The 18,630-nt window shown below is 41.0% G+C and overlaps 2 protein-coding genes across 8 annotated transcripts in view; one reads left to right on the forward strand and one right to left on the reverse strand.

Annotated features, from left to right (window-relative positions):
* The first annotated feature begins 1,704 nt into the window (after positions 1 to 1,704).
* LOC112464390 (protein pxr-1-like) lies at positions 1,705 to 6,213 on the forward strand. 7 transcript variants are annotated; one of them, XR_003041915.1, is made up of 4 exons: positions 1,705 to 2,278; positions 2,865 to 3,000; positions 4,651 to 5,394; positions 5,464 to 5,826. XR_003041915.1 is itself a non-coding variant. In XM_025031349.1 (4 exons), the coding sequence occupies exons 1-4, from the start codon at positions 2,150 to 2,152 to the stop codon at positions 6,198 to 6,200; spliced, it is 396 nt and encodes a 131-aa protein (XP_024887117.1). In that variant the 5' UTR covers positions 2,048 to 2,149; the 3' UTR covers positions 6,201 to 6,213. The 7 variants fall into 7 exon arrangements, 3 of the variants coding, with proteins under 3 accessions (XP_024887115.1, XP_024887117.1, XP_024887116.1); XR_003041914.1 differs by having other exon boundaries at positions 4,651 to 5,369; XR_003041916.1 differs by having other exon boundaries at positions 1,711 to 2,278; positions 5,308 to 5,394.
* Positions 6,214 to 8,255: 2,042 nt separating this feature from the next.
* LOC112464389 overlaps positions 8,256 to 18,630 on the reverse strand; it is a 23,446-nt gene continuing 13,071 nt past the window's right edge. The window contains exons 3-6 of the mRNA XM_025031345.1: positions 10,075 to 10,850; positions 9,652 to 9,969; positions 8,989 to 9,307; positions 8,256 to 8,693 (exon numbers count right to left, since the gene is read on the reverse strand). Of these exons, the coding sequence (XP_024887113.1) occupies positions 8,283 to 8,693; positions 8,989 to 9,307; positions 9,652 to 9,969; positions 10,075 to 10,850 (1,824 nt within the window). The 3' untranslated portion in view covers positions 8,256 to 8,282. The remainder of the gene's footprint in view (positions 8,694 to 8,988; positions 9,308 to 9,651; positions 9,970 to 10,074; positions 10,851 to 18,630) is intronic.

Genomic DNA, 18,630 nt, shown 5'->3' on the forward strand with positions numbered 1-18,630 from the left:
TTGTCAGTACAGAAAATAGCTTTTAGCGAAAATAAAATCTAACGGGAATTAATTATTAACATAAACAAGATCTGTAATACACGATTTCTGATTTCTTTAATTTTATTTATCGACTTTAAAATTTTTTTATGTAAGACTGTACGTTATAATTATTAATCTTGTATCAACTTTTTCAGGGATAAATTAGAAAGTAGTAGATAATTTATTTTATTTTAGTTATATTTTATTTAATTTAAATTTATAGTAATTAAACGGAAAAAAGAATGTGTATGTGTGTGAATAAGATTAAAAATACTGCTATGAATATTGTTCTTTTCTTTGTCAGCAATATTAGAATTTTCAAAATCTAAACCAGTGAGTCAATATCCCTAAAAATATTAAATCCTCATTGGCATTTACGTATTAAAAAATTATTTTTTTAATAACCCATAAATGTAACATAAATATCTACCTCGTAAATTCTTTCGGATTTAAATAATTAAGCAAGTACCAGTTTTATACGCTGCATGAATAAATCTTGCAAATGCAGAGTAATACGTCAGATAGAATTATTTCGCTATCTCATAAATTACATAAGCGCTGCGATTTATACAAGCACAACTATCCCTCTAGTTATTTTTATTGCTACGCTCGCTAATTCACGAGAGATAGCATTTTTCGCACCGCGATGCTTTTCGCATTGCATAAAATATCTTGTAATATTGCAGAACCGCCGGCGCATATTCAGACAAAGACTCTCCTAAATCTCGTGAGTAATTTTATTCGCGAATGGGGAGAAAAACCATGTGAAACACGATCCCATTTAAAAATCTGCAAATTCTGCGACAGCATTATCAACGATGAAACTCGGCAATACGCGGTATAAAATACGAGCTGTTATGCTATTAACATAATCCCCTAACAAAATACAAAAAGATTTAATAGTTTTGCATATCCGCCTCAGAAGCAACAACGATATTCACTTCCGTACGATTTTTATTTCAGAGAAAATATTGTTGCGTTGAAGCCGAATATCTTGATCGACTATCGAAAGAATGGTTTTCGTTATACGCGTCGCATGTAATTTCAATTAAATCGCATGTTTTACAAACGGATTTACTCGCGTGCAATATTTATTTATTTACTATCTTTTCGTAGGATACATCAAAATTGAATTTTGACGTTTCTACTGATACTGAATACGAAGTTAATTATTCCAATAAGAGTGTTTTGCAAGAAGAGAGCTTTGCAGGAATCCACAATTGCAACAGTACGGAGTTGCAATTAATTATTAATACCAGTCAGGATGACACACGTACGATATTCGAGAATTGTTATAAAAGCCACATTAGCTCCCGGATGAAGACAAATCAGTATACTTCGACGAAAGCGTTCGACAAGAGTCAACGTAACGTTCCGGGCGCTTCACGAGAAGTTGATCCGAAAAGAATCGGACGTCCGATCGGATCGGGCATCGAAACTGATCGCCGTGACGGATTCATCGACGAAGATCTATCGGAAGCGAACGGCATTCGTTCGCTTGGGCGCGAAAAAACCGAAATGTCGGCAGGTGGAGCACGTAGCGACGACGGTACAAGAAATACCGACACGCTGGCGGAAAGAATACGCGAGAAACGTGACAATAATCCGCATCAGCGCGAACTCGGCGAGGTCGAAGATAAGAACCAGCAAGATCGCGGCTCGGCTCAACGTGATGTGCAAGAAGAAACGAACAGATCGCAGATCGCGGCTGAAAAAAGAAGAGGAGACAGAGATACGGAGGACGCGATAGCGATGGAGGAAGATGGTAGAAAGGGGAAAAGCGGCGAGCGCGGAAATCCCGGCGAGAATCCTTATCAACAGTGTCGCGGTGAAGAACGCGAGAAGCGATTGTCGGATAACGGCGCGGAGAAAATCGACCGATTAGATCGAGTCGAGGAGAAGAACGATGCGACGGAGATACCGGGGAAGCTGGCCAAGAGCCTCGAGCATGAGCTCGAGAATGAGCGTGGTCGACGCGATCGACGCGATCGACGCGAAAGCGAGGAAAACCCGGTTGCTCGTAGAGATAGGAAGAAAGAAAAGAGGGATAAGGACGACGAGCAGGCAGATAGGGTGCGTCTAAGTAAGAATAAGGGGTCTGGAAGTAAGAGAACGACGGATTCGGCTGATGGTGACGCGGAAACGGGACGCTCCGCCGTTAATGAAGAGGGAAAACTTCCTGCGAGCAACGGAAAGCGCAAAGGTGCGTCAACCGGCGAAAGAAGCGATCCCGGGGAAGCGAGAAAACGGACAGCTAGTAAGTACATGCTCGTCTGAGATACAACGCTGCACAGATTACGGAAAAACTATATATCTCTCTTGTAGTTCAAAAACAAAGTTAGCACCTTGTCATCCATGACCGTTTGGCTTTTGGTGACATCCTGGTGATCAGTGATTTCCGTAGTGATCGGCGTCATTAAAATATTTTTTAAAACACTTGGAAAAAACAAACACCATTAATATAGAATTTTAAATGACACAATAGCTAGATGATTATATAAAGTTAAAAGTGCGATAAGACAGTATTCATGAGGATAATCTTATTTAATCTTATTTAATGATATTTTATTATTTTAATACTTTACGATAATGAAAATTCTACTGTGGCGTGCACAGTGAGACATACATATAACATTTGTTGGGCAAGCAACGTATTAAGTTTGATATGATTATCTAATGCCAATGATAAGACGCGAACGTTTGGCTTGGAGTTAATTGAGATCGCTTCCAGCACTTGTGTCTCTCGTACCAATCGCGTTATCATTGCGTATCGCGGAACGATGCAACCCGATCGATTCTCGTTATCATACTTGAACTATAGAAAGATTCCTGGTTTCGTCTAGACCCTTCAAATCCAATCGAATACCAATTATCGAACGCGCACTTTGTGGAGCTCGGTTGGACCCGATTGCCAGTTACCAAAATTATGAGAAAGATCGTACGATATGAAGCCATACCGGCGAAGCCCGGCCTAAATTGGTAGGTTGATATCCAGACGCGAAAACTGATACAAGCGTGAAGTATACAAATGGCATGCTTCAAATAGTAACAACCCAGACAGCACTATGTCCAAAATCGGGATATAGGACATCTTTTAGACGTTTTATGTCCCATTTTTGAACATGCGTGCTGTCTGGGAAGCCTACTACAGTTATTCGCCTACTACAAGGTCACGAAGTTTATATTTATCAGATTTTAATATCTTAAGATCACGCAGCACGATATTTTAATTGCACAATTAATTTATTAAGGACAATAAGGACAATTTAATCTAGTTTAGGCGATAGCGAGTATTATTCATCAGCTAAATTAGTCGCATGTTAATACCGAATTAAAGCAGTTTAGAAATAAACGGGTTAAATGGCAGGTTAAATAAATGATGTTACAGCCAACTTCACACATGATTAGTTACTAACAAGTAAACAATTAGACCGACGAACGAAGTTAATGGGACGGTATCACAAACAAGCATGTATTTTAATCTGCCGTAAACGGCAGGGAGCCATGTGATATTGTGTAATTAATCGGCAAACGATGCAGTAATTTGTTTGTACATTAGGTTCAAAAAATACAGACACAGAGGCGCGGTATATTACGACGATGGATTAACGCTATTTTCGAGATTCCATCCCGATGGTTCTGGCGAGTTGTTTTATCCCAACGGCGTATTGGCTATTAGAGTCTACAGACCAGAAAACCGGAAATGTAATTGAGTTATCTACATAATGCGATTTGTACAGAGTATTTCATTACTATCGAATATTTTCACAGCTATGCAGATTCGACAGGTTTTGTCGATCGTCTTTTAAGGAAAATAAAATTAATCGTCTATTATCCTAACTTAATTTGCGTATTAATTGCGTGACACTTGAACGCTTTAAAATACATTATTTTTAAAATATTAAAATAAATTAAACCTCAGATTTTATTTACGTTATTAGAATCAAAATTTTATTTTTAATGTTATACAAATTTTCAAACGTTCGTATTTCAATATTGAAACACAATCATCATCATGTTTCCTCTTGTCGTCTATTGTTTAACTAATTGGTAATTCTGGAATATTCTGTACACATACGTATGCAATGCGCAATACAGCTAAATTACGAATTCATCGTTGTCTATCGAAATTGAAGACAGATCGAGATAATGGTACACAGGAAAAAAGAAGTGTCGAATCAACACTGATTTACTTGTAGATACGCAAGAATATATAATCTTGAAATGATATTATATTGCATTAAATGAAGAAAACTTGCTTGAATGAAGTTATTTATATATAGTTATAAACGAAGTTTTATATAATTTAATAAAAAAAAAAGTTGAAATAAAAAGTTGAAATTTTTATAAGAAGATTATATATTCTTGCGTATATAACAAGTATATCATAACAAGTATAGTTGATTTAATACTGATTTAACACTTCTTTTTTTCTATGTACTCAGATCGTTAAATACTCTTCAAGATTTTTTAACTAACTTTGGCAAACCTTTTGCCAATAAAGCGTTTCGATTCGCGACGATCGCGTTCATAGATACCAATCGGTCTCCAGACCGGCTTTCGTATATGGGTTTTAAAAAAATCGCTGCTATCAATTTCAAGACGATATGTATACTGTGTTCACGCCAGGAGGCAAAGACGCATTGGCGATCGAGAGGGAGTCTCAGATCTTGGCGATATTCGACACCATGGGACACGGCGTCGTTCTCGACGTGGACGGCGCGGCGAGGTAACGCGCGCGGAAAAAGAATTTACAAAAGAATGTTTAATTACTGTCGAGAGAGAAGCTCTCTCGCGCGCACGCCAATTCAGGCACTCCAATTACTTCTGCAGGCTGTCCTACAACCAGATCGGAGGAATTTTTACGGACAATCCCGCCGGTCTGCCCCTCGTTTGGGCTTGGAACGCGAATCCGAGGGAGTCGATACTCGAGACTGTATACACGGTGTGTGCGTGCGCGCGCGAACGATGTTTATCGGAGTTTTTCCCACTTCCTTCCAGTATAGATTTTCGATCAATCATGAATAAGCGAACGGAGCTAAAACCTTTCACGTACTTTATAACTTCTCCGTCGAATCACGAATTGAAAATATGTAAAGGCAACTTTTACGCGATTCCTACAGCTCGTAAATAGAATAACAAATTTATCCTGAAATTTTCTGTAAAGAGATTATACGCGGAATGGGCACAGTCGTTACGTTATCCATGCAAGATTTAGCATTTTAAATGATACTAGTGTTAATCGATAAATTGCATGAAATAAAACGATCTTTTTTTCAACTGCAGGAAAATTTAACCGAACCGTTGCAAATGGAATTTTTCCGTCCGACTGGTAAATCGACGGAAAGGTGAGACATGCTTTCAAAGATTTATGTATGTACATATAAAGCAGCGATGTGTTCACACGCAGCACGTTCCGATTACCTTTGATTGGCTTCGCAGTTCCGGAAACGTTAAGACACCGATATCACCGTCCAGCTCGAGAAATAAGGAAAAGAAGGTCGCCGAAGTGCAGAAACCTGTTGTCGAGGAGCGACAAGAAGAGGCCGGGAGCAAGTATGTCAAGCAAAAAAGTAGAGCGAATTCTATCCAAACAAAGCATTCTAATTACGCCACATACTACCGTTTGGAAATACTCATGCTGGAAATAAATTGCATCGTATTTCGTTAAGCGCATCTCTCTCGTTTATGGATACTGCCCTATTTAAAATAATGTTTCACGAATTATATATTGTCGTGCGTGTTGAAAATTAACGCATTAGAGAATTATATATAAGATATACCTACTCGTTCTGTAATAATAATTGCAATTAATGCGTTATTAATGTATTTAGATCAAACGACAATCAACATCTTCCTAAAGAAGACATTTATCACATAAAAGTGATTTGCATGAAATTAAATGAATTTCTTGGCTTGCGAATCATCGATCGAAGGAATATCAGTCTACGATTTTCTGCTAGAAATAAAAGCATCAGGTTTTGCGATTATCTTGACTGACATATACCATAAAGTTTTATAATCTTATATATGTGTGTCAGTTCAATTAATACATTTTCTACTAGTTATACGTATTTTATTTTTGCAGGATAGAATTAGGTACAATTCTGAATTTTAATAAAGAAGTAGCGTCTCATATGGTAGAAGCAAGTGATTGGAAAAGCGATATGCTGAGGTAAACCAATAACATAGTTTCCAAACTGAATATGACAATTGCTTCTTCGTCGCACAGATGCAGATTCCAGGAGAAATTGTCGAAGAAACTAGAATCGGAAGACAGTCTGTACGATTTAGCTAAGGAGTATCGAAAGGTAAAGAGATTCGCGAAAGAGCGTAAAGCTATGCTTGCCAAGTACAAACCTTTTTCCGGGCTCAGCCGCACCTTCAGTTGATCGTGCGAGACTAAAAGTTAAATATTGAATATTTTGAGCTTCGCGGTTGAAGAAACAAATACAAAGTATATACTCTAGAACTAATCGATTCTCGTCGCCTGTCGTTTTAATCTACATGGGAAAAATGGTCAAGAAAAAAGAGGAACGCGCAAGTTTATATAAATAAAAATGATCATGTAATTAAAATAATTCTCAAACAATTAATTATAACGGATGTTTTGTGGATACATTTCTCGCGTTGGTATAATAGACGTATACAACACATTTCGCGCATTGTATGTGTGATCTCATACGTTTCACGTGTACGTGTGTGTGTGCGTGTATGTCGGTTTGTATGAACGTGTCTATGTGTACGTGTATGCGTGTATGCATATGTGTGTGCGTGTGTGTGTGTGCTTAAAACACATACGTAAAACATATTCCCAAATTCCGGGAATATTCCTCGACGGATACCTTAAGTACTAAGCGAAGTAGAGTAAAGAAAGGGTAATGTCGTACAATTTTGATCAATAAATTAAGTTAGGTCGATCGGGGGTGTAGAGTTAGAAAAGGGGATAGAGGAGGGAGGATAATAAATAGAGTCTTCTCGTTGTATCTTAAGCGGCTTAGCGAGCGTTCCTCTCGTTCTCGGGGTCGCGCGATTCCTTGCCCTAAATTAAACTTTCAGAGGACGAGCGTCGTGTTTCGACGACTCCGCAGCCCAATTTCCAGGGCACAAACATGTTTACCGGGAGCGCTCGGTGAACCGCTTAAAGATTTAAGAACGCGAAATAACGGTACCACCGAGCACCGCCGCCGACGTCCCGGCGTATGACGTCGAGCGTCGCGACGCAACGAGCTCGGTTCTCTCGCGCGCGCGGTTCCCCGCGGAAGTCGCCGGCACGGGAGAAGGGGCACGGCGAAACGCGATGAGGTACAACGAAGGCGATAAAGAAAGAAACACTCGTTTGAAGTATACGATGCGTGTATAAATAATAGCGCGTAAACACACGGTGATCGGAGAGACGCGAGAACCTCTGAAAGCGGGTCCTGAAGGGCCGTCTGACTACCCGCGCGGCTTATTTACAATGCCCTCCTTAGAGACTACTCTGGCGATTGCGCGATCGATCTCTCGCTCCCTGATACCGGGCCGCCCGCGCCGTCGGGCAGACCGTCGAGTAATCGTCGAGACGTGGAAATTTACGTCGTTGATCGCTACGCGGTAACGCCGCGGTGATCACGAAGCGTCAACGGAGATCGACCCGCGGTATTCATCATCATCACTGTGGCGCGCGCTCCATCGATCGCGATGATTGGTAGGGAGGAAGGACCTGATCCCGACCGGCGGACGATCGGTGGAACGCGCGTCAGTGCAGTGCGCTTCTTTTTCCCCCGTTTACCTTCCTCTTCCCTCCGCTTTGCCACTTCCTCGCCACTCGCTCGTGCTTCCGGGGGCCTCTTTATTTACACGCTCTCTCTACTCGAAGATCCCCCTCGTCCTTCCACGTCCGATCGAATTCGCGCCCTCTCAATCGATACCGATCTAATAGTCGTTTGTCTCTCTCGATTCGACGAGCGCGGATTGACGCGACTGGTCACTGGACTAGACACGAAGCTACCGGCTACCGCCGATGGAAGACAGGAGAGAGAGAGAGAGAGAGAGGAGAGAAACGCGGTTGCAGCTTTCGACGAGGAGAATCTCCGACGTGTGGTGGACGTGGCGTCTCGAGTTTCGTTTCGGATGAAATAGCGTCGCGGTGCCGGTCCCGAAGCATCGCCCGCGTCGTCGAGGTCGACGATCCTCCGGAGAGGGGGGGATCTCTTCCTTCTTCTTCCTTCTCTATGCGGCGAGTTTCTCTTTTTTTGATTTTGCGCACCGTACACGCCTCTTCAGTTGGCGACTTTCACGAACTCCGGGTTCGGCATGCTGCAGTTCTCGGTCGCGTACGCCGGATGTACGAAGCTGGTGCCGCCTATCGCGGCGTTCTTGCGGTCGACGGCGCGCACCCTGACGAAGAGGAAGGCCGCGACGAGGGAGGCCACCACGACAACCAGCAGCAGCATCACCAGACCCCCCACGAAACCCGGTAGGCTCATGCAGATCGTCTCCGGGTCGGTGGACGCGCTGGCGTTCTGTATGACCACGGTGGTGTCGTTGCTGGAGTTCGTTGTGCCCAGCGCGAAATTAACGTCGCCCGGCGCGACTACCTGGATGACCCTCGAGGTGTTGACGTCCGTCATCTCCTGCGCCGCTCGTTTGTACACGTGGGTGGAGAACAAGGTCACCGTGTGATAGATATTCTAAAAAATTGAGGGTAACCGTTGTAACACACACCGGCGAATTCGCAACATAGTAGGATACTAAACGGTACCGTAGAACGCGTCATTGATAATGTATTCGTGACGAGCTACATCGCTGATAAATTGAGAAAGGAAGAAGACAGTTTACGCTGACAGCTCGGAAAATGTCTTTTGTCTCAAATATACACTCTATTCTTAAAGTTCTTGGTCATTTAATTGTTTTAACTCTCATTATTAACGCATATTATATTGATAGAAATGTGGAAATAAAGATTGCACTCTTTAGAACACTTACGCTATCGTCTTCGAGGTCGTGCGGCTCGTCGTGCCTTCGCCTCCTAGCACCTCTGAGCTCAGCCGGGAAACCTTCAACTGACCTCGGTCGACCTCCGAGAATAGCTAGATTACCCTCAAGCTCCTCCGTGCCGGCGGTTCCTTTTCGCTTTACAGTCTGGTACGCCGCCGAATGGCCGGGTAGAGGAGGCGGAGGGAGATGGATATTATCCTGGGGGCTTTGGGGCGAGCTGCTCGCCGTAGCGTCACCCGGCGTCGAGCTGGGCGAGGAGGACGAGGTCTGCGCTTGCGGCGCTGGAACCACGTCCGGATTCGGCTCGCTGCGGAAGAAATTAATTTATACTTTGTGTTTTGCGACGATTTATATCTCTACTATTGTGAACACTACTTTATAATGAACATATTAGTCTCTGTATTCTCGTAGAAGCTATTCAGAAAATATCTCGATGAAAGATGCCGAGAAAGATGAAATTATAACGAAGATCCTGAGAATATTTTAAATTATATATTTAAAAGTGTAAAATAAAATATTCTCTTCAGAGGAGTATTATAATCTCCCAGCAAGAAATCTTAATGGAATTCAGCGGACCTTCTTTTGCGCGAGGCAGCTTCATAGAAAAGCTTTCTTCAATATTTACGCGTCAGTGCTCGCTCGCTTTCTCACCTGTATGCTCCGGCCGGTCCGCTGGGATGTCGCGGATCGGGATAAGCCGGCGGTACGCCATATTCGGGCACAGGCGGGGCACCGTACTCCGAAGAAAGACCTTGCGAGACCGGTGCGCCATATTCGTGAGTAATGCCGCCGGCAGGTGCACCGTACTCGAGACCGGGATGTCCACACTTGGGCTCGGGGCAATTGTACCGGCAGACTTGGATCACGCACTGGAAGTGAACGTTCATGCTGTCGGGGAACTTGAAGGCCTGGAAGTAGGCGAAGCTAACGACCGACGCGCTCGGGCCGAAGTTCTTGATCTTTTGGAACCTGCGGAAGAAATGTGACTTCGTATCCTTCTTTCTTGATAAAAAGAAAATAGCGATTGCCAGCGAAAATAGCGATATAAAATATCATCGTAACGCTAGAACTCACCTGGACATGATCTTCGGCCTGACCACGCAACCGTACTGATCGACCAGCTGAATCGGCGCCCGTTTGCCGTCGTGTGCGACGCAATTCCTCACCAGCATGTCGAACTTGTTCTCGTCGTCCTTGATAGCCAGCACCATCGTCATGGTCTGACCGATCTTGACGATGCCGGACACCTCGCTGGCCCATGGGCCCTTGCCGACCTGTATCTGCATCCAACACTGCAGGTTGTCGCCGAGGAAGTTGGCGGTGACGGCGTGCAGCATGTCGACCTGGAACGGCCTGAAGGTGACCGCCTTCTCGTAGAAGTCGTACCAGGTGCAGCGCAGCTTCCTCGCCTGGTCCCACACCTCCTGCACGTACGGATCGTACTGCACGATGATCGTGTTCTCCACGTAGCTGCCGGACGGCGTCGGGGCGCCGTAGGCGGCCACGTTGTGGTTCGCCGACGAGCTCATGCCGCACGAGTTGAGGAAGATCTCGAAGGTCGCGCTCAGATGGCCGGTGCCGGGTTTCAGATGGACGCAGTGCGGATCCGAGTAGAAGCCCTTGCTGAAGATCATACCGTAGAACGGCCGATCGAACTCGATGTTCACCCGCATGTGCGTCTTCTCGCACTGCACCTGCAGATGCTTGATCTGCGGGGTGTCGGGCGACGCAAGCGGCCAGTTCTCTTCGTGGGCGACCGGTGGGCCATACTGAGCCGGGGCCCCATAGACGGATCTATGTTCCAAGGGCAACGCACTGCTGTCGACCAACGGTGCTTCACTCCGCACACCCTGATAACAGAAACGAACAGCGTGAAAAGAAGCAATTTCTCAAAAGAAAAAACAACGATTGAAAAGAAGAGATTAATCACTTAGCGTGCAATCGATACGCGTAAAATTTACTAGAATAGACGTAGAATAAAGCCTATTGCAAAATACAAAGGCAATTGGAACAGGGAATAAGACCGACAACAGAAATAACCACATTTCAACTTATCAAAAACTATGTATTAAACGCAATGGAATACGAAATAGGCAATAGAAATTTTTGACGCGTTGGATTTCTGTTCTCTATTGCCTGTACCTGAACAATCACAGTAAGTAATTCAGTTTTTATTATAAGTTGAAATGGAGTTATTTCTATTGCCTGGCTTATTCCCCGTTCCTATTGCCTTTGTATTGTGTTCAAAGCCTAATCCTATGTGTGGATGCAAGCAAACGTAAGTAAATATAGACGAGAAAGCTGAATATAAGAATTAGCGAGAGCGATTAATCATAAAACGCGTGAACACGATCGAAGCATAGCATTAATCTTCTTGGTGACCTTTAAGACACAAGTACGGTTTGTTTGAACAAAACTTTTTCAATTTGCGCGTTAAGTATACCGAATAGCGTAACGTGAATGCGATGTGTCGCACAAGTTTGAAGACTCTTCGGGCTGCATCGCCAACAAGGGCGGCGGCGATTTACATGAAACACGTGCCCTTTTCGAGACCTCGCACGTACATACACGTTTCGAAATACAGTGCTGCGGTTCTTATAACGGGGATTCCACTAAAGTTTTAACCGAGTCGCGCAACGCGCGAACGTGACAAAAAGCAAAACGATTCGCTGTCTTTCTCAGAGTGTCTTTTCTCCGTGCCATCTCCGGACTTCTTTCTTTCGACGACGCCTCGCAGGCGGCATACTTCTGCCGGACACACTTTCCGGAATTACAATAAATGAACGCGAGTACACTTCCCTTTACGTCCCACCCTCTCGTCGTCGCACTCTTCAGCGTCGTCTGGTACGATGTAAAAGCGAGACTGTATTAAAAATTCCACGAATGTCGTCGATCGTTGCGACCTTTCACGCAATGCCAATCTTACGCGATTTATCGAAGGGAAGGAAGAATCTCGGGGAGGAATCGCGTCCTTGAGAAAAGCACTTCCGAATTCTACTTCCTTGAAATTCACTACTGCATCGAAGACGAGAAGACGCACGAGAAGAAATAGACTCTTCGCTACATTCTCCTTTTTCCTTTCTCTTTTACGAACTGTTTGTTTCCCTTCAGGATAGACAAATACTCGTAGAGGTAAATTCTAGCAAGATTTTTAATTTGTAAATTGAAAATTTACTTTAACTCATGTTTAATTTATAAATTAGTTAGTTTAGATTAAGTAGTATATATATATATGCTAAATCACAAAAAAAGACAAATTGTACAAATTTAAAATATCTTAATTTTATTTAACGACGTTTTTACCAATATTTTGTACGCGCATTACTTTGATTGATCAATATGTTAATTCTTCCAATATATTCTGCAAAATAATCTTTTTATCAGCTTCAGCTACGACCGATATGTCGGTTCAGTTTCACGCGGAATGTAAATCGTTGTATAGACGCCTTTGTGCCGACACGAGAGTACCGTATGTTAATAATGCTTGAAAATATGCTGACAAAAAAAAACGTGACCGAAAACGCGTGTACTGTTAGCCAAAGGAACATTCGTCGAATCGAATACGGGGCTCACGTTCACAGAAGGCCGGGCGACGACGAGAGCCCGGCCGACTCCCTCGGGCAATTTTGTATTCTGATTTGGCAGAATTGCAGGAGGGTAATTACGGGGATCTGCGTACCGAGACCAATGTCTTCACTTCCGCCCGGGAGATCGTTCTAAATACGGATTTTACGTACATAGCATCGCATCTATCGTACTCTTCCATGCTTTCCCCAATTTGACACGCAACTCTAAACACATTGCGCTTCGTCATTAACATAATATCTACGTTAACATCGAGCGCATCTTATATTTGATTGCGCGAATCTCGCGCACGGGCGTGTTAACGATTAAATAAATATACCATGAATGTGATGGCGCAAAGATAACGATTGCAAATTCAATAAACTAGTCTCGCAGATATATTCGCGTGCTAATGAGATATCACGTTTCATTGTGTAACAATAAGAAAATGTAGAGTGGTGCGGGAAGTGCGGTTATATATTCACGGATAACTGTATTGAAACTAGATCTCGTAGTATGCCAATTGCAACAATTTCCATTATGAGGTAATTACGGAAGCCAAACGTTCGCGTTTATGCATACGCGATCATAAACTAGATCACAAATCTTATCAATGATACAGTTGTTAACTTCTAAACAGCCGTTGATTGACCATTGATTTGTATATTTAACATGAATCAATTGATTAATTTAAATATTGATAAGTTATTGTAATAATATATTAACAATTAATTTATAATATAAATTCATTAATATTAATGTGATTTCATCAAATATCTACGTTTCTTGAAAATCGTAAGCCGTGACGGTATTTAATAATTTCCGAAATAAACGATTGTAGCGTTTCTACAATTCTGGATCAATTTATTGTTAAAACCCGAAGGAGTTTCTCTGTAAATTCGCTTGGGGCGCCCAATCTCGAAACGAAATCGACTCTCCTTCGTATCTTTTGATCTTTTTTACTCGTCTCGATATGTAACACGGTCATGACTTCCCGGAAAAACCGAGGCAGTTGTTCCCATGCAATTTGGAGAAACGCTGTTAATAAAGGGAGAGAAATGAACATGAGGCATTAAGTCGCGTGTTAATCGTCGGACGGTACCGGTCGTGACAGGCCGGATGACGGTGGCGATTTATCGCGGCACGCGGGTTTGTAAGCTGGGCAGGTCGACGACGTACGCATACTTGTCCGCTTTCTTGTTCTACTTGCACCTGCGCCTGATCAGGTTCACGGACTTTCTGGATAGAAAAGTATACGGCGTGCGCGGAAGCGTGTGCGTGTGCGTGTAATCGAAATCACGGTCCGCTACGATCGTACGAAGCTTAAGTAAGCGCGGTTCTTCTCTTTCTATCGGTCAGCCGAATTTCCAGCACGAACGTGTCTTAATCATGCATAGGTCGGGGCGAGCCAATTAGTCCGTGAATCTCTCGGCACACAACACACGTCTGCTTGCTATCTCCTACGTTGTTATTCTTACTTTATCGAAATTTTACTCTATTTTCATTTTACTGTACGCTTTCTTGTGCTCTATTAATCTTCTCGAGTATATAAATGGGTTAGTTAGAAATACGATTACAAATTTCATGAAACGCGATACGCGACGCTTCTAGCATCTACCGAAAAATAACTTTCACGAGAAATCGTTAACCTTAATAAACGAAACCCAGTTTTCATGATAAATCGTTAATCTTATGAAGAAGTGTCTTCACTTCTTGATAAGTTTGAACTTATTAAAGCAACCTGTATTTAAAGTCAATCAATAGTATCACTACAATCTAATGCGATATAAAAAGAGCTTCACTCATTGAAGCTATAAAAAAAAATCTTGACACTAAATAAAAATTCCTAATTTCGTTTTATTATAAAAAATGAATACGAAATTGAGGGAAGGATGAAAAATGCAATTCAAATAGTTCATAATTTTCGCGCGAATACCACAATTTTATGTATCAAAGACAATTCAAATCGATTTAAATTTATCTTCTTTTTTTACAAACGGGACGCGCCATGCTCGAAGGACACGCCGCCACTGTCGCAGCAGAAGACGGGAGACAGATTTCACTTTTCCATTGTCGTCCGGCAGACGACAAATTGTTCGCAATTGGACAACGTACTTTCACCGAATCGCGTGTGCAGAACGAGCATCTTAATTGTCACGGATGTGACGCCTCTCGCATTCGTCCGCGATCTCGATTTCAGAGGTTCCGCTTTAATCGCGCGCATTTTGCGCAATAACGCTATTGGCAGTGCCGTTTAATAGGTTGAGTGCTACGGCGGATACCGGTGTCCGATATTTTACGCCGACGGTATTTTTATCTCCTTCACGTTGCGTGCACGTGAGAGCTCGCTAATATCAACTTTCGAGGCAAAAATGTTAAATGTTTTTTTTAAATTCGGGCATTGATTTCGTACCTGGTAGTCTTATTAATATATATAATTGTATATCTAAAGAAGATATTACACATATATTGATTTTATGACATTTTCTTCACTGTTAAATTCATAGGGTCAAATTGTACTCAATTTGAGTAATTTTTAACCATGCCTTTAGGCGACCTATAGCCTTTAGGCTATAGGTCGCCACTGCTCCTACTCAGTACGGAGTTAATTTAACTAAAACAATGTTAGTTTGACTAAACCAATAGAGTTAAAATAATACTATTTTGTTTTAAAATAATAAATTCTCACGCACATGTTAATTAAAAATAACAAAATGTTATCTAACTCAACATTTAACAATGTTGATTCACTGATAATGTACAGACACGAATAATAGATACGTAATATTTTGAAGAAATATAAAATTTCTGTGCAAAAGACGCAATCGACGCGTGATGCAGAGATACAATGCAAATGACTAACGACTCGTTTCTGCTCGGAAGATATTGTAATTACGAAGAAAATTTGATCCACGGGCGGTACGAAGAATGACAAATTCGGTGACTTTCTCTCGTTTAGAAAGCATGGCGATTCTGCGGGCCCACGTGATGGTGTGCTTTCGACACGGCTCGGTATCAAAAGTAAGATAACGAATTTTCACGGGGAGAAACTTCCGAGTCGTGTAACACAAGCGATGTCTCTTCGCCTGTATATGGTGGCGAAAAAGTAGGCCGGGTCAGTTAACGTAGACGACCGCGGTGGTACCTACATGTCGCATATACGTTTCGATAAGGCTATTACGCGGAACGCTCGGCGGGGCATTGAAGTCGGGCAGTCAAAGTCGCGAAGCAATCGCGAAGAATTCAGCGACGTTGACTCACGTTCCCGCGAAATGATATAACCGCCGCGCTTTTCATTCGGCCACGTAACGATTCGTCGAGCGCGGCAATTTGCAAAACTAGAGATCTAATTGCATTCCAAGCGTATAACGAAGCAATTCCCGTTAACCGTGACTTAGTTACGAATTAGCACCAAAAATTGAATGTTAATATAAATAATTATACGTGTATGTATGTAGCAGTGATGCGTATCGGTAATATAAAACTGGAACGACCGCGCCAGTGGCTTAGAGAAGTAGAAGGTAGAATATGATATATAATATATATAGAACGCTTATCTTTAAACAAGTAAAATGAAAGCCATTGATTGCTCTAGTTCAAGGTGCTAATATTATCTATATTATAATATTAACGGCAATTTATAAATTTGCAAACAATGAATTATTTCTACTATTATACTAGTTCTCTTGTCGTTAAATCGAGAATTTACTTTCGACGAAAAGAATTGTGTCAAAAATTTAAAAAAAAATTAGGCAATTGGAGCGAAAACAAGATTATTTCGGGATCGAAGACGATAATGTGATTGCTCTTCTTGCCTGATTTAATTTTATACAATAACGGTACTTTAAAGAAACAAAAGATCTGCATAGAGCGGGATAAATTGCATTACAAATTCCAACGCTCTATACGCGGATTTAACTTACAGATTGCCCGCTTTGGGTAATCCTGAAACCTAAATCGTCAATGTTTTTTCGAGGTATCGCGGGCGCGGGAAGACGATGATGAATCGCGCGATCTAATTAAGAGCGATTAATGCCGCGGCAATACACACATGGCGCACAAAAGCGCGCGTGCGAACCAGGCTGAGAACCGCGGCGGGCGCGTGCACTTTCGCGGAATAAAACTCGTCGGCCGGGATTTTAATTAAAGAGGAACAAAAACCGCTGTGCGCGCGTCGGCACTATGAAACGGCGATGCATCAAGTGCGCGAAACGTCACGGCAGCAGCGTGGCGGCGAATTCGGCGACGGTGCCGGTGACGAGCAATCACGCAACTTCTGCGCTAACTTTTATCCACTGTTAATCCCCGCAACGTTCGTGTCGATGACTCTTCTCGCATGATTAAAATTTTATTCCGCAGCAATGCTGATTAAATTTAATCCCACGTAACTCCGCGGCGTTGGTAAAATGGTGGATTGATCGTAACAAGAGAGTATTGCAATTAAATAATTATACACAGTAAAAAATTTCGTGTTAAATTTAACACATTTTACATGTCAATTTATCCATTTTAATTTTTACGTTAATTTAACAGGCGACATATACGTTAATAAATAACAAGTAATATATGGAAAATTAACACAAAATTGTAACAGGATTGTATCTGCTATCTGAAAGCGAAGTTTATGTTAAATTAATATATTTATAATATTAAATTTGATTAAAATAAAATTATATTCTTACATTAAATGTTATTCTTTCTTTTTTTCTTTGCTTACAGGAGACAAAATATCTCTTTATAATATACAACATAAGAAACATGTCGATTTAACAGATGAAAACTTATAGAGAGGAAAGTAACACAACTTATCTGTTCATTTTAACATAAAATATATGTCACCAAGAATTCCTGCATTAACATAAAAATGTTATTTTAACTCTTAGAAACCGTGAGTATTTAACGTGGAAAAGTCAAAATAACACAATGACAATACATTACATTACACAAGTGTATGTTACAAATTTAACACAAAAATTTCTACTCGGATAGATTTCAATACAAATACAAAATATTTTTTACCGTGTATGACAAATTTATTTATGTAATATATGTAATTTATATATATATATATATATATAATTTTATTAAATATATAATTTTATTAAAACACAAATTTCAATTTTATTTAGCGAATAATACACAATACAACGAGAACAGCATTCTTTATTTTCAGCTACCGTTTTTTCAATATAACCCAATTAAAATTGCGCAGTATATTGCAATTTTTTTATGCCTTTATCAAGGCTCAAAAAATATTTTATATTAACACTTATTAATTCCCAGACCAACAATAAATTTGAGATGAAGTGCTTTAGTTGCAGTTCTGCGTTGCTATATACTGTTCACAAAAAAAGCAATCAAATTGCTACACGAGGAAAGTAAGAGTTAAAGAATTAATTTCGGCAGGCAAATTAGCGCGCGATTAAAATCCATTCTCAAATAAAAAATATTGCTTTACAATTTAAGTGTTGCCATCAAAATGTCTTTTAAATTTGGAACTTTAATTTCGTGCTTGTCCAACGACGAAAATTGTTGTAACTCTTTTATTGTAATGCGACTTTTTAAAATTGACCATCAGCCATTGTCTCTCTCAATCTTTTATATTTATATTGCATAATTTATCAATGTAATTTTATCGATTAGAACGTTCTGATGAAGACCAAGTAGGTCGAAACGTAAATGTTACATATTTTTATTAAATTTTAATTTTAAATTAACATCTAAAATTTCTTGCTCGTATTTTTATCGTTTATAACCTTCCTTTAGTATTATATAATTAAGTAGAAACTAAAGAAACGTTATAATATGTACTCTTTAAATCTGAATCAGTGAATAGTACTGCTGAATCAGTGACTATTCATCACTGATTCAGATTTAGAGAGTATGCATCTTTATAACAATTTAAATATAAATTTAAAATCTAAAGATTTATGGCACTACAAACTTGTTAGTAGATAAATAAAAAATATGAGTATCTCATAAATAGGAAACGACAGAAATTAAAGCTTTTTGAATTGTTCACACACACACACACACACACACACACACACACACACACACACACAC

Source organism: Temnothorax curvispinosus, unplaced genomic scaffold, assembly GCF_003070985.1.
Source record: "Temnothorax curvispinosus isolate PA1 unplaced genomic scaffold, ASM307098v1 QBEX01014187.1, whole genome shotgun sequence".
Lineage (NCBI taxonomy): Eukaryota > Metazoa > Arthropoda > Insecta > Hymenoptera > Formicidae > Temnothorax > Temnothorax curvispinosus.